The sequence below is a fragment of the Kalmanozyma brasiliensis genome (assembly GCF_000497045.1).
Source record: "Kalmanozyma brasiliensis GHG001 unplaced genomic scaffold PSEUBRA_SCAF3, whole genome shotgun sequence".
NCBI lineage: Eukaryota > Fungi > Basidiomycota > Ustilaginomycetes > Ustilaginales > Kalmanozyma > Kalmanozyma brasiliensis.
Genome location: NW_015961970.1, coordinates 12783 through 25686, shown reverse-complemented (window position 1 = coordinate 25686; position 12904 = coordinate 12783). Strand labels below are relative to the sequence as shown.

The following is a 12904-nucleotide window of genomic DNA, read 5'->3' as shown; positions in this document are numbered from 1 at the left end:
GTGGGAGGCAGCAACTTTGAGGCTGATAGGGCGCTCGTATCTGTGCGCATGGACCACGACGTTCGCATTTGTCAGGAACAATCCAGCAGCTGTAGGCTGCTTCTGACGGAAGAAAGGGGCTCTTGATACTTGATCAAGCCGAAAGCAAAGGGTGCACTCCCCCACCACCTCCATCGCCCCCTGGCTCGACATCACCAGCGTCGACAGCATCTCCAATATGGCGCTCACACGTAGCAGCGCCTCTCCGCTCTTGTGGACCCTCAAGGCCCGGCCCGCATTCACCCCATCCATTGCCTCGACCAGCATCATCATCCCCAAGCGCGCCTACGCAACCGAGACGACCACTCCACCGCGCAAGAAGCGCCTCGTAGTCCTAGGCACGGGCTGGGGCGGCTATGCGTTCCTCAAAAACCTCTCCTGGTCTACGATCCGCCAATTCGACGTCAAAGTGGTCTCCCCGACCACGGCTTTTTCCTTCACCCCGTTGCTGGCACAGGCATCCTGTGCAACACTGGACTTTCGCAGTGCCATCGAACCTATCCATTCCAACCGGGCCATCGAGCACCATCACGCGTGGTGCGACGCGGTCGACTTCAAAGCTCAGAAGATCGAGCTTACCTCCGCGTTCAGACCGCAATTCAAGCTCTCCGACCCACTTCTGCCCCCTTCCTCCACAGGCCAGACAGAGGCAGTTGGCGAACGAGCAACCTATTCTCTCTCCTACGACCACCTCGTGATCTGTGTAGGCGCATACAACGCGACGTTCGGCACCAAGGGCGTCAAAGAGAACGCGTTGTTCCTCAAAGATGTCGCGGACGCAAGAGCGATCCGGTGGAGAATCATGGGGTTGTTCGAGGCGGCGAATACGAAGCAGCACCAGTATGCGGAGGGTGGCGAGTTGAGTGCGGAACAGGAGGGGGAGTTGAGGAAGCTGTTGAGTTTTGTGATTGTCGGAGGTGGGCCGACGGGGAGCGAGTTCGCTGCGGAACTGCATGATCTGGTGCGTATGCCCCACTTCCCGACGCTTTGATCTCACTTGAGCATTCGATACTGACGTTGAACTTCTCAACCTTCTACACTCACACCGGTCCAAACAACGACTGACGACGCTTTTTTCGACGCCTCGACGCCTAAATCTTAACCCGCACCCATATGATGATGGGGGACGACAGATCAAGGAAGACCTCTCTCGCCTGTATCCAAACCTTCGACCCTATCCGTCGATCCACCTCCTCGACGCCGGCAGCACGATCCTCTCGTCGTTCGACAAGTCGCTCTCGGACTATGCGGTCAAGAAGTTCTCGCGCGATGGGATCGAGATGCGGCTCAACGCGCGGATCTCTCGCGTGGAGCGGGATGCGGTGGTGCTCGAGGGGGAAGAGAGGGTGGGAGCGGGCATGGTGGTTTGGAGTACGGGGGTGACGACTTCCCCGCTAATCGATGCACTGCGCGGGGTGGGGAAGGAGGAGAGATCTGGAAAAGTGCTCACGAATGACACGCTCAACGTGCTCGTTAACGCAAGCAGCCCTGCGATCGGAGGATCAGTGCTCCACCCCGACAAATACCCCTCCTCCGAAGACGTGGGAGAGCTGGTCCCCCTCCCCAACGTCTTTGCTCTCGGCGATTGCGCCTCTCAACAGTCCCACCCCCTACCCGCAACCGCCCAAGTCGCCAACCAAAAGGGCACCTACCTCGCCCATCTCTTCAACACCAGCAACACCAGCAAACCCTTCGAGTTCGCCAACAAAGGCAGCATGGCCTCCCTCGGCTCGCGCACCGCGCTCATCGACTCGCCGCAGGGCAAGAATTCGGGTGCCCTCGCATGGGTTCTTTGGCGAAGTGCGTATACGATCATGAGCATGAGCTGGCGGAACCGCTTCCTCGTGCCTGCAAACTGGGCAAGCAATCTGTTGTTCGGACGCGATGTGGGGCGGTTTTGAGGTGGAGCTCGTGTGAGAGGGATGCCGTGCTCGGGGGGACGGTGGCAGGGACTCAGTGTTCAAAGGGATGGTGGGAGGATTGCAGGGATGGCAACGGGGACAGGGGCACAGCTGGAAAGGGGTCGATCGAGAAGCAAAGGATGGCACCCGTCGACACGTCTGTCACAGACCCACACAAGCAGCCTCGAGCGAGAAGGGGCTTCGCCGACATCCTCATCGTCACAAATTCACACATCTGCCGCACAAGCCCACTTTCGACCGTTGCATGACCGTTCGTCAAATTCTACGTTGAGACTCGTACAATCGTTTCCCGTCTATCGTTGTGGTTCTACGACTTTTCCGTCAACTCGATCTCTTCCACCTTGCTCTCCTTTGGCGCCGCCCGCTGGTCTTGCAACACTGCTGGCGCGGGGACAGGCTGGCTGAAGTGACTCCTCAACTGATCATCGGCCAACCTGTGCACCTCCCTCCCGACCGCCTTGACGACGCTCACCAGCGGGCCCTGCAGATTGAGCCTCCAAACAACGTATGCGCTCGCAATCAGGAGCAAAAGGAAGGTGAAGTAAATCGGGCTGGAGATGACCGCCATGAACTCGTTCCATCCGAGCACCACCATGACACCGTACATCCAGAGCGGGATCTGGGCGATGGAGCTGACAGTGGAGCGTTTCGCCTCGACATACAGCGCATCGGCCTCCTTGCGGAAGCGATTCGAGATGTCGATCTTGCGAGTCTCGGTGAAGACGGTGAGGGTGGAGGCGAAGTCGAACGGCTCCTCCTCGCCACGGTCGACCGAGGTCTGGTGGGAAGGGTCGTCGGATGTCGATGGCAATTCCACCGCCAGCGCTGGGTCGGTAGGACTAATCTTGGCATAGAGTGGGATGAGCGACAGGGTCTCGTCCCGTGCCTTGCGGAACGCGCTATCGATGTCGTCTTCGGGCTTCCACACGCGCGGCACCCCAGCGTCATCGTAGCGGAATCGATCCTCGAAGTTATTCCTCAGCTTGGCGGCGATCACCGAGTCGGCGGTCTGCTCGTCGACCTTGGCGCGCAGGCTCAGCCAGCTCTTGCGACGCAGCGCCAAAAGCGCGGCCTCGTTCTCCTCCTCCGTGCAGTTGAAGCTCTTGGCTTTGCGCAGGTAGGTCGCTTCGGCCTGTTCCAGCGTCGAGCGGAACGCGGAGAGCACCTTGTCCCACATGTCCGGCTCGGGCTTATTGAGCGCCATCTCGATTGGTTCGGCGATGTTCTTCTTGAATATACGCTCGATCTGGGCGACCATCTTTTTCGTCTCCTCGACGCGCATGGTGTCCGAGATGGCCTGAATCTCGGTGTCCAGCTGCGCGACCTCCTCGTCGATCGTCCAGTCCGTCTCCGCCAGCAGCACTGCTTGCGCCGCAGCGGTAAACTTGCCCAATGCGGATTGCTTCTCCGAGGTGACCACCTGGCCGAAATCGTAATTCAATTCGGAACGCATGCGCTCCAGCACGTTTTTCTTGAACGACGAGAGCATGTGGCGATGCAAGTTTTTGAGCTGACCGAGGAAGAAGGGCGAGAGCGAGCCGTTGAGCTTGTCGAGCAGATCGAGGCGCTTGCGCTTGTACACGTCTTGGTGGTAGCGGCTTGCATCGCGGTCGAACTTGGACAGCGCAGTGGTACGGTGCAGCGCCATGTCCGCGCCGAGAGTGTCGAGGATGGAACCGCCTTCAATGTGCTTCCTGAAGTCCTTGATGCTGGTAGCGAAATGGGAGAATGCGGCATTGGCGATCTCGTCGCATCGGAACTGGGCGAGGAGCTCCTGTTGGGTGGGCAGATCGAGGTCCTTATTCGTCATGACTTGCTCCCAGATGCTCTCGAGGTAGTGCGGCAGGCCGTCGGCTGGGATGCGCTTGTGGTACTCGGTCTTGAAGACGAAGTTAGGGTCTTTGGGGTCGACGAACCGATTGCGCAGAGTGTCGACGGCCCTGTCGAACTCAGCGGGTTGAAGGATCTTGTGCGGGAGAGTGGTGAACATGAAGTCGAAAAAGTCGGTGATGTTGGAATCCTCGAGCCCTTCAGGTTTGGAGAGCGAGAACCAAATCTTGGTGAGGTCAGCCATAATGGTGGCCGATAGATTTTCGAGGGGAGTTTGTCCGATGTGGTCGCGGATCACGAAAAGTAGGAGTGTCTTGTCTTTAGCTCCTGCCGTCTTGGCTTTGCTGGATTGGAATAGGCCGAGGTTGACTTCGAAGACAGTCTTGAGCAGACCCATGTTGGCGCCCTGGTAGAGTCCGACCTGGTGCTCCCAGAGGTTGACGATGAGCACCTCGGCAGAAGCCATAGAGAACAAGGCAGACTTGCGTTCAAAGTCCTGGTCCTCACCACGTTCACGGCCGTCGGTTCCCTCGACGTCCATGACGAGAACATTCATCTTGAGACCCTTGCACATCCAGATACCTTTGGTGGTCTGCTGACGCGCTGATTCGGACATGACGTCGAAGTTGGTGCCGAAGAGCTTGTTGAGGAGGGTGGACTTGCCGGTGGATTGCGAGCCGAGCACGGCGCAGAGGTCGTAACCAAAGCCAGCATCTGCGAGACCCCAGCTGTCGAGGTGAGGGGCGAACTCGGAGCTGTTGAACTTTTGCTCTTCGTTGATGAGCTGCATTCGACCGTTAACAGAGGTGACTGGGGCCTTGACCGAGGATTGGGCGCTATAGGTGATTGGAGCAGCGGCTTGGGTGGCAGGGGCTGCAGGGGCCGCGAGACCCGCTTGTGCTGGAGCTGGAGCTGATGCTCCATTCGCGGTTGCCGTCGGCGCTGATGTGACATCGGAAGCGGTGCCATTAGGAGCCGAGGTGACAGCTGTGATAGGATCCTGTTTGAGCGTCTGCGACTGAGCCGCCTGTGCTTGGTGCAGCTCCTGCTCGTGCTGAGCGAGGAGCTGCTTGGCGTTGTCGACGTTCATCTCCATGATGACAGAGCAACCTCAGGAGCGATCCGACTTGAAAAGTAAGCTGGAGCGGAGGAAGCGGTCGTGGTCGTCCGCCAGGATGTGATGGATGGAATGAGTGGGATACGGACAGGCCGAGTTGGACAGCAAGCTGGTCAAAGTAAGATTTCACGCTCCAACTTTTGTTTGGACCGAGCAGCTGGCACAACAGCACACGCACACACGCACGCTCCTCTGAAAAGTGACACGCCCCAACTCAAAAATAGATTCGAAGCGCGGCCAAAGTGTTGTTCTTCTTCATCTACCAATGCCCCGGTCATGGGCGTCAAGGGCTTGAGCTTGTCGCTCGGTGAGATGAGAGCCGTTCCTGTGAGAGCGTTAGACAAAGACGCTCGCGTGTCGTCTGGGAGAGACAGACGAAAGGATCGAGCTTGCATGGGCAGGGTGAGTAGCCGATGATGACGATCCGTGAGCGAGCGGAGTAGGGGTGTGTTGATCGTCATCAGGGCGGGGCAATTGTGTCAACATGTTAGGGCCAAGAAGAGAACAAGCTAGCGAAAAATCTGTGATTTCAAAGATCTCAATACAAACAGCTCGCCAAAGGTAATCGGCTGATTTGAAGTCACAAATGCCTCTCAGCTGGAAGAACAGGGTCGAAGCGAAGAAGCGCAAAAGGCGGGGTCGAACCGCGAAAGCATTTCTTCTGGCTTTTTCTGATCGGCACACTCTCGTTCGTTGCTCTTCCCAGAGATAGGGATCCGCTGATGCTATGAAAGCCTGACTCATCGGGACAGCCATATGAGTGGCTGATGGGGGTCAGCAAGCCGTCTCAAGCCTTCTCAATAATGGCAATGCAGAGATGACTGACGAAGCGGACGAGCCGATAGGAAAAAAGTGGTGCCAACTCAGACCAACACTTTCCGAGTCTGCGGCAACTCCGTCAGCGTGGGAGCCGAAGTTGCTTTCTTCCAAAATGGCTTTGACCAGCTGCGGCGCCGCGCTTGAGACGCCGCTGCTTTCCCACGCCTCGGCCGTTGCTCACATTCAAGCTCGAGATCGATGCTCGAGAATAAAGAGATAGCGAGATGAAGGTGTGCGAGTGTGTGTGACTTTGCGAAAGTGAAGGCTTTGATGAATCGAGCTTGCTTGTCGATTCATGGCTCAGCTTGCTTGGCGTGGCCAGTTCCTCCACCCTTTCAGAGTCAGAGGCTGCGCACAGTCAATTTCAAAGCTCGTGTGATCCTTCTTCCTTTCATCATCGCCATCATCACCACCACCACCTCGCTGCTCTTGAGCTGCATCGCATCCTCTTCGTGTACACACCCTTCGTACCTACCGCGCTCAGCTGCCAGATCTTTCCTCCCCGTTGTTCACCATCGATACCCTTGGCTTTCCATTGCGTCGTCTCATATTTTTCAACAATGTCCGCCGCCGTCACCGCAAGCAACGCAGCTACCGCTGCTAACGGCGTTTCCTCCGCAGCATCATCCTCCGCCGTTGCTGCCGGTAGCAATGCTTCCAAGCCGGCCGTCCAGCCTTCGGAAGTAGGCTGGCTCTTCGTCACCCAGTACTACACCTTCCTCAACCAGAACCCCGGCCGCCTCCACTGCTTCTTCACCAAGAAGTCCACCATGGTCCACGGAACCGAGCAGGAAGAGTCCTCTCCTTGCTTCGGTCAGCAGCAGATCCACGACAAGATCACCTCGCTCAACTTCCAGGACGCAAAGGTCTTTGTCTCCAACGTCGACACTCAGAGCTCCGCTAGCGGTGGCATTCTCGTTCAGGTGCTTGGTGAGCTCAGCAACAACGGCGGTGCCTGGAGGAAGTTCGCTCAGACCTTTTTCCTTGCTGAGCAGCCCAACGGCTACTACGTTCTCAACGACATCTTCCGATACCTCAAGGACGATGACGAGATTGAGGCTGAGGCTGAGGCTGAGGCTGTCGACGAGGCGATCCAGGACGAGATCGACGAGGCGGACAAGAAGGGTGTCGAGGTGCCCCACACCATCGAGATCAACAACATTGGCAACTCCAACGCTCGCCCCAACCTTCTCCCTCCCTCGTCTTCCTCCTCCAAAGCCATCGAGTCCACCGAGACCGCCACTGCCGACGATGCTGCTGCCGCCGATGCTCAGGACGACTCTGCCCAGATCACCGAGGTGCCTGCTGCCGACGAGGCCGTCACCACTTCCACCGAGGCTGTGCCCACCAAGACTGATGCTGTTGAAGAAGCTCCTGCGGCTGCTACCGAGGGCGGCGCCGCGAAGGACGCTGCCGCTGCTGCCAAGACCGAGACGGCTCCCGAGGCCGCCGCTTCTGCTCCCGCCGCCGCTGCTCCCGCTCCCGCTCAGCCCACTGGCCCACCCAAGCCCAAGACCTGGGCCACATTGGCTGCTTCAGACGCTACTCGATGGGGCTCCAACGTCTCCACCGAGGCCAAGGGTGTCTCGTCTTCGCGTGCCGCTGCTGCCAGTGCTGCTCCCGCCAAGCCCGCCTCGACGCCCAAGTCCGCCGCTGCTCCTGCCGGTGCGGCTGCTACTGGCGCTGGTGCAGGTGCCAGCTCGTCGCCCTCGGTCTACATCAAGAACGTCGTTGCCGATCAGGTCAACGAATCCGCTCTCCGCCAGGCTCTCGAGGCTTTCGGTACCGTCAAAGACGTCCAGATCATCGCCGCTCGCTCGTGCGCTTTCGCTGAATTCACCAGCGTCGACGGTGCCCGCAAGGCTGCTGCCAAGGGAAGCGTCGCTGTTGGCAAGAACGGCTGGAGTGTCACGATCGAGGAGCGTCGCAAGAACGTTGCTGGCGGTGCCGGTGGACGTGCTCCTGCTGGCGGCGCTGGCCGTGGTGGTGCCGCTGGAGGCAACGGCAGGACCGGTGGTGCTCCTCGTGGCGGTGCTGCTGCTGGTGGTCGCGCTAACGGTGGTCGTGGTGGTGCTGCTCGCGGTGGTGCCAACTAATCAGACTGGACACCGCTCGACGCCTCAGAAGCAAAACACGTTTCCCTCATTGACATCGCACGATCAAATTCTCTCATCTTCCCTTGCTCGTTGCATCCCTTTCTCTCGCACAACTGTACAAGTGCATATCATCCTGTCTCCCACGAACCGCCCACATTTGTAACAGATACCTCATCTCACACACAATGCATCCCACGATCCCTGTCGCACACTCAGCACGGGGTGAACAGCACCAAAGCATTTGTCATGATTTTTATCGTACAGTTGCGCATTGTCCGTCAAAGCTTGCTCTTGGTCTTGCCCTGGTTGACAGCAAACGGCAGTACCAACGCGGTCTGTCTTGCGATGGCCAAAATGTAACTTCTCCTCTCGCCATTCTTCCCTCTGGACCCCTCAGCCTCAAAAAGGTGTTGATCGTCCGGATGGCTCCACAGCTCGGAATCGCTCTCGTGCTGACCATTGATCATGAACTTGCCGGTGCTGAGGGTGGCCGTTCGGCTGATGACGTGGGTGCGCGGGAGCGGGCGTTTGAATTCGATGGTGAGGTGAAGCGTCGGGTACCAATGGCTCTTGTGTTTGCCTGGGACGATCATGGGAGGTGAGGTGAACATGTCTGCTAGGAAAGGGATGAGGTTTTTCCCCTCGCTGAGGCGACCGTTTGCCACTTGTGCTGCGTCTAGCACTACGGGGGTTTCGGGCGTGACGAGGGAATAGTAGGCTCCCGCGGAGAGGGTGGAGGTGGTCCTCGTGAGCCGATCGTGCTTGGGGTCGTTGGCGATGGTGATCATCCGCCCGAAGCCGAACGTTTTTCCGCTCTCCGCAGTGTTGCCGAAGAAGCGAGGTGGATCACAGTCCTCCGGCGCACTCAACGGGAAAACGGGTGCCCATTGGGACTCCTCCGTGATGCTGTACCCGTTCTTCACCGCATCGTGCACGTCCTTCCCTTGGAGAGGTTGAATCTTTGTCCGGTCCGCAGACGCCTTTTGCACCTCGAAGTCGGTCATCAGCACCTGGGCTGTGATGCGCATCAGCCCGTCCTGCCACAGCTCGCCTTGGAGGTTGGACAGGCTCTTCCCGCGCTTCAGTACGCGGATTCGGACCTCGTACGGTGTGTGCGTGACCGCTTGGATGTATGTCGCTGACAGCAGAAGTGGATCGTGATGAGCGACGGATTTGATGTTCGTTTCCATCACTTCGGGTGTGTGCATAAAGGCGAGGATGGCATTGAGGACCAAAGAGAGAGAGTAGCCTCCTTGCGGGACGGAGCCGATACACCAGGTCGTGTCGATGCTGCCGGTGTAGGTCGCCGACGTGGGGGTCAGGGAGGACTCGTCCAGACGCGAGATGAGGGCGGTTTGCAGGTCCGGCATTGTGTATCTTCTTCTATGTGAGCGGTGACCTGGGTGTGAGGAGAGTGACGGAAGGATCGAAGAAGCGAAGGCGGAAGATGCCCTCGAGGATGATCAGGATAAAGTTATCTCGACGACCGACCGGATCAACCGCGAGCCAGAAAGAAGCCGGTAGCCGGGCATTTTTCTCGAGGAGAGACAGGGCTCGATCTCACATATCTGGTTAAATCGGAAGTCGGCCTGCGCTTGGGCGGCGAACAAGAAAAAGTTCGCATGGACCCTTGATGCTGTTCGACCCCAAAGGCCTTCTCTTGCTCCAACTCCTCACAGCGACACCTTGCACCGTTCGCAGCCATGGCCACGCCGTCATCATCAACAGCTGCAGCGGAGGAAGTCACCGACCTCCTCCCACCCTCCCGCGTCGCGCGCAACCTCGAACTTCACCTCGCCGCCGAAGCGGGCGACGTCCCACTCATCCAATCCCTCCTCTCCTCCTCGCCTTCCCCAGACGAAGGCGACGATGCGGGCGGTGTCGATGTGTGGTACGAGGACCCTTCTTCCGCTGGATGGTCTGCGCTCCACTTCGCCGCGGAAGGTGGGCATCTCGAAGCTGTGAGACTGCTTCTCCGCCATGGGGCGCTGTGGAACGCCGTCGATGCACATGGGTTTACCGCTGCCCAGGTGGCATGGAGTATGAACCACGAGAGCTGCTACCGGGCGATCTTTGAGGAGGGCGTGCGACAGACGCTGCTTCTCAACGCACTAGGATCGCATGATGAGGACGAACAGGACGAGATGGCGGGAGACGACGGAACAGCGGTCACATCAGCAGACGGCACACGAATAACGCTCAAGCCTTCCGCCACGGACGTCGCCAATGACACGCAGAGGTATCTGCAGACGAAGCTACGATTTGTCAAAGACCCCCTCGGGCAAGTGCGCTGTCTGGACGCGGACAACAACATGGTCATGGCACCCTGGGAGACGGATATCATGCAGCAGTCCGCAAGACTGCTGTGCGAGAACCAGCCCGAGGGGTTTAGCGTGCTGAACGTTGGCTTTGGGTTGGGCATCATCGATTCCATCCTCCAGAGCTACAAGCCGGCGCGGCATGTGATCATCGAGGCGCACCCGGACGCCATTGCGTACGCGAAGAGTCTCGGATTCGACAAGATGCCCGGCGTGGAGCTGTTCGAAGGGCGCTGGGAGGACTGGATCAAGGATTCGGATCTCGAGGAGGATATCGCGCGCATGACCGAACTGGGTAGCTTCGACGCCGTCTACTGGGACACGTACAGCCAGGACTATTCGGACATCAAGCGATTCTTTGACGCGCTACCCATGATCCTCAACGGCCCAGATAGCCGGTTCAGCTTCTTCCACGGTCTAGCAGCGACCAACCCGTTCCTGTACGACGTCTACACGCGCATCTCCGAACTTGACCTGCGCAGCGTCGGGCTCACCACCACGTGGTCCACCCTCACGCCTTCCATTCGCGAAGAAGAGTGGCAGGGCGTCAAACAGAAATATTGGACGCTGGACAAGTATTACCTGCCGCTGTGCAGGTTCGACGATTTCAGCTAGTCAATGTCGGCGGTGGAGAAATACATGACTTCGAGACCGATGCTCTTGACGATGCCGCGTGTGGAGGGGGAGGGGAGAGGTGAAGCGGGAGATAGATCCGCTTTGACGCCGAGAGAGACGAGGCAGGAGGAAAGACGGCCTTGCCAGAGGAGGCGGATGTCGGAGGTGGTGGAGAGGCGCGCTTTGAGGACGCCCGTGATGGGGGAGAGGAGGGTTGTGAGGGGCGATGCTGGTGGTGGTGGCGGCAATGTCGATGGTGAAGTCGACGCTGGAGAAGATGAGGACTGTGTGGTGGAATCGAAAGAGGGTGGAGAGGGCGTCGCAGCCGGCGTGCGCAAGGACCACTTGTCTTCTGCATCATTCTTCGGTGCTGCCGATCCGTCCAGCACACCGCCACTCCCCTGCTCGCGCAGCGACATTGGCCCTGCCTCCTCTCTCTCCCTCTTCACGACCCTCTCCTCGGCTATGCCACCGACGCCCTTCGTCTGCGCCCCTACCTCGCCACCTCTCTTCCTCAGCCAATACTCCGCACCAACCGTCCATTCCGACTCGTAGCTATAGACATTGAAATCGAACCGCGAGGCGACGACCACGTCCCTCGCCATCCTTGCCGCATATGCAGTGCTCAGGTGGCCCATCATGGGGTTCAGCGTGGCTGTGATCACCGTTGGCGGCTGCGATGGTGTCGCTGTTGCCACTTCGGGGGTTGAAGGCGGAATGGACGCTTCGAAGGGCGCAATGATGGGCTGACCGGGCGAATCGGGCAGCGTCGAGAAGCGGATTCCCGTAGACAGGCCGGCGGATTTCTCGACCGTGCTGACGAAGACCTCGGCTCCAGCGCTGAAGCGCCCGCGCAGACCGCCTCCGGCGTCTGCATCGTCGGTGCCGCTGCTAGAGACAGAGGTGGTTGCAGTTAGGCCGCTGGTGGTGCCGATTTGCGTCCTTGTCCCGTCCGCTGTAGACGCGGAATTGGTCGTTGTGCTGTCGCTATTGGCCATTGAAGCAGAATGGTCGCCAGTCGCTCCAAAGTTGTGCAGCACCCTGAAGCCCCACAATGCATCATCGATCGAGTAGCTGTACTCGGTGAACCACCGTCCTGTGTCGCGTTGCAGTGTCAGTTGCAGGTTTGTCGATCCGGGCGGACCGAGTCCGTAGCTATCTTGCGCTGCTGCTGCCGCTGCAGTGGTTGACTGTTGAGGTGTGCTTCCCGACATTGTCCCCGAAGACGAGAGCGTGTGCGTGGATGAGTCGAGCCGATCCACGCTGCCTGACAACCCTGCTGCCTTGCCCATCGATCCTGACGCAAACGACGACTGGGTGGCGAGCGCGGCACTTTGCAGCGCATTGAGCGGATACTTCGGTGGCGTCGATACCGCTGTGACAATGAGCTGCCAGGTCGGGCTCATCCTCTTGGTCCACAGCGCGTCCAGCCGCGCGGACGGCACATGCATGCATCCATACACCAAATACTCCCCTCCCTCTGTCCCTTGTGGCTCCGTGATCGGCTCAAAATACCGCTCGCCCGCCAACCAGTATTTCTGCCCTCTTGCTGGCGCATTCCGCCGCGGCGAGGCCTCGACAATGCGAAATCGCTCAATCACCTCTTTGAGACGAACATCCTTGGAACTTTTCCCAAAGTCGACCGGCTCCTGTGTGCTCGCATAGATATATCCAATTCCCGCCCGTAGATTCGGCAACGCACCCAGACGATACGTCGTAAAGAACGGCGGCGTTGGCGACGCCGATATCGACAACGAGAGCCCGGTCGGAACGGCGAAGTCGAGGATCGACGACGAGGACGAGGTGAGGTGGAGGTACGAGTTGTACTCGTTCCAGTGCGTCGCGTGGAAGTACTGGCGCAGGATGTGCGAGACAAAGTCGTGCATCGTGCCGCGACGGTCCGCCCGAGGTGGCTGGGAGGGTGGCTCGCGAGATGCCAGGCCAAGGGGCGGGGCAAGAGATGCGATCGTGGTGTCGGCAAGGATGATGGAGAGATTGGAAGATGAGCTCGTGACAGGGTCCAAGCTGGGTCAATGCGAGCTTTGAGACCTCCTTTTCGAGGCAGTTTTTCCGAGACCCTTTTCTGGACGGAGCCACGTCGATCTTCACAGGGAATCAAGGGCAAGCAATCCGCATCACACGAGCTCA

The 12904-nt window shown here is 58.9% G+C and overlaps 6 protein-coding genes across 6 annotated transcripts; 3 read left to right on the top strand and 3 right to left on the bottom strand.

The window, feature by feature from the left end:
- Positions 1 to 217: 217 nt before the first annotated feature.
- On the top strand, positions 218 to 1940 carry PSEUBRA_003878 (Pyridine nucleotide-disulfide oxidoreductase, FAD/NAD(P)-binding domain protein; the record flags this gene model as incomplete). Its single annotated transcript, XM_016437484.1, has 2 exons — positions 218 to 1000; positions 1173 to 1940. The coding sequence occupies 2 exons, from the start codon at positions 218 to 220 to the stop codon at positions 1938 to 1940; spliced, it is 1551 nt and encodes a 516-aa protein (XP_016291013.1).
- A 328-nt stretch (positions 1941 to 2268) lies between these two features.
- Positions 2269 to 4887, bottom strand: PSEUBRA_003877 (RHD3/Sey1; the record flags this gene model as incomplete). The annotated part of the gene is made up of 1 exon (XM_016437469.1): positions 2269 to 4887. The coding sequence occupies one exon, from the start codon at positions 4885 to 4887 to the stop codon at positions 2269 to 2271; it is 2619 nt and encodes an 872-aa protein (XP_016291012.1).
- Positions 4888 to 6287: 1400 nt separating this feature from the next.
- PSEUBRA_003876 (RNA recognition motif domain protein) lies at positions 6288 to 7823 on the top strand (the record flags this gene model as incomplete). Its single annotated transcript, XM_016437480.1, has 1 exon — positions 6288 to 7823. The coding sequence occupies one exon, from the start codon at positions 6288 to 6290 to the stop codon at positions 7821 to 7823; it is 1536 nt and encodes a 511-aa protein (XP_016291011.1).
- Positions 7824 to 8101: 278 nt separating this feature from the next.
- On the bottom strand, positions 8102 to 9193 carry PSEUBRA_003875 (uncharacterized protein; the record flags this gene model as incomplete). Its single annotated transcript, XM_016437461.1, has 1 exon — positions 8102 to 9193. The coding sequence occupies one exon, from the start codon at positions 9191 to 9193 to the stop codon at positions 8102 to 8104; it is 1092 nt and encodes a 363-aa protein (XP_016291010.1).
- Positions 9194 to 9526: 333 nt separating this feature from the next.
- On the top strand, positions 9527 to 10536 carry PSEUBRA_003874 (Ankyrin repeat-containing domain protein; the record flags this gene model as incomplete). The annotated part of the gene is made up of 2 exons (XM_059465353.1): positions 9527 to 10464; positions 10533 to 10536. The coding sequence occupies 2 exons, from the start codon at positions 9527 to 9529 to the stop codon at positions 10534 to 10536; spliced, it is 942 nt and encodes a 313-aa protein (XP_059321460.1).
- Positions 10537 to 10752: 216 nt separating this feature from the next.
- Positions 10753 to 12642, bottom strand: PSEUBRA_003873 (Protein of unknown function DUF3722; the record flags this gene model as incomplete). The annotated part of the gene is made up of 1 exon (XM_059465325.1): positions 10753 to 12642. The coding sequence occupies one exon, from the start codon at positions 12640 to 12642 to the stop codon at positions 10753 to 10755; it is 1890 nt and encodes a 629-aa protein (XP_059321459.1).
- Between the last annotated feature and the right edge of the window lie 262 nt (positions 12643 to 12904).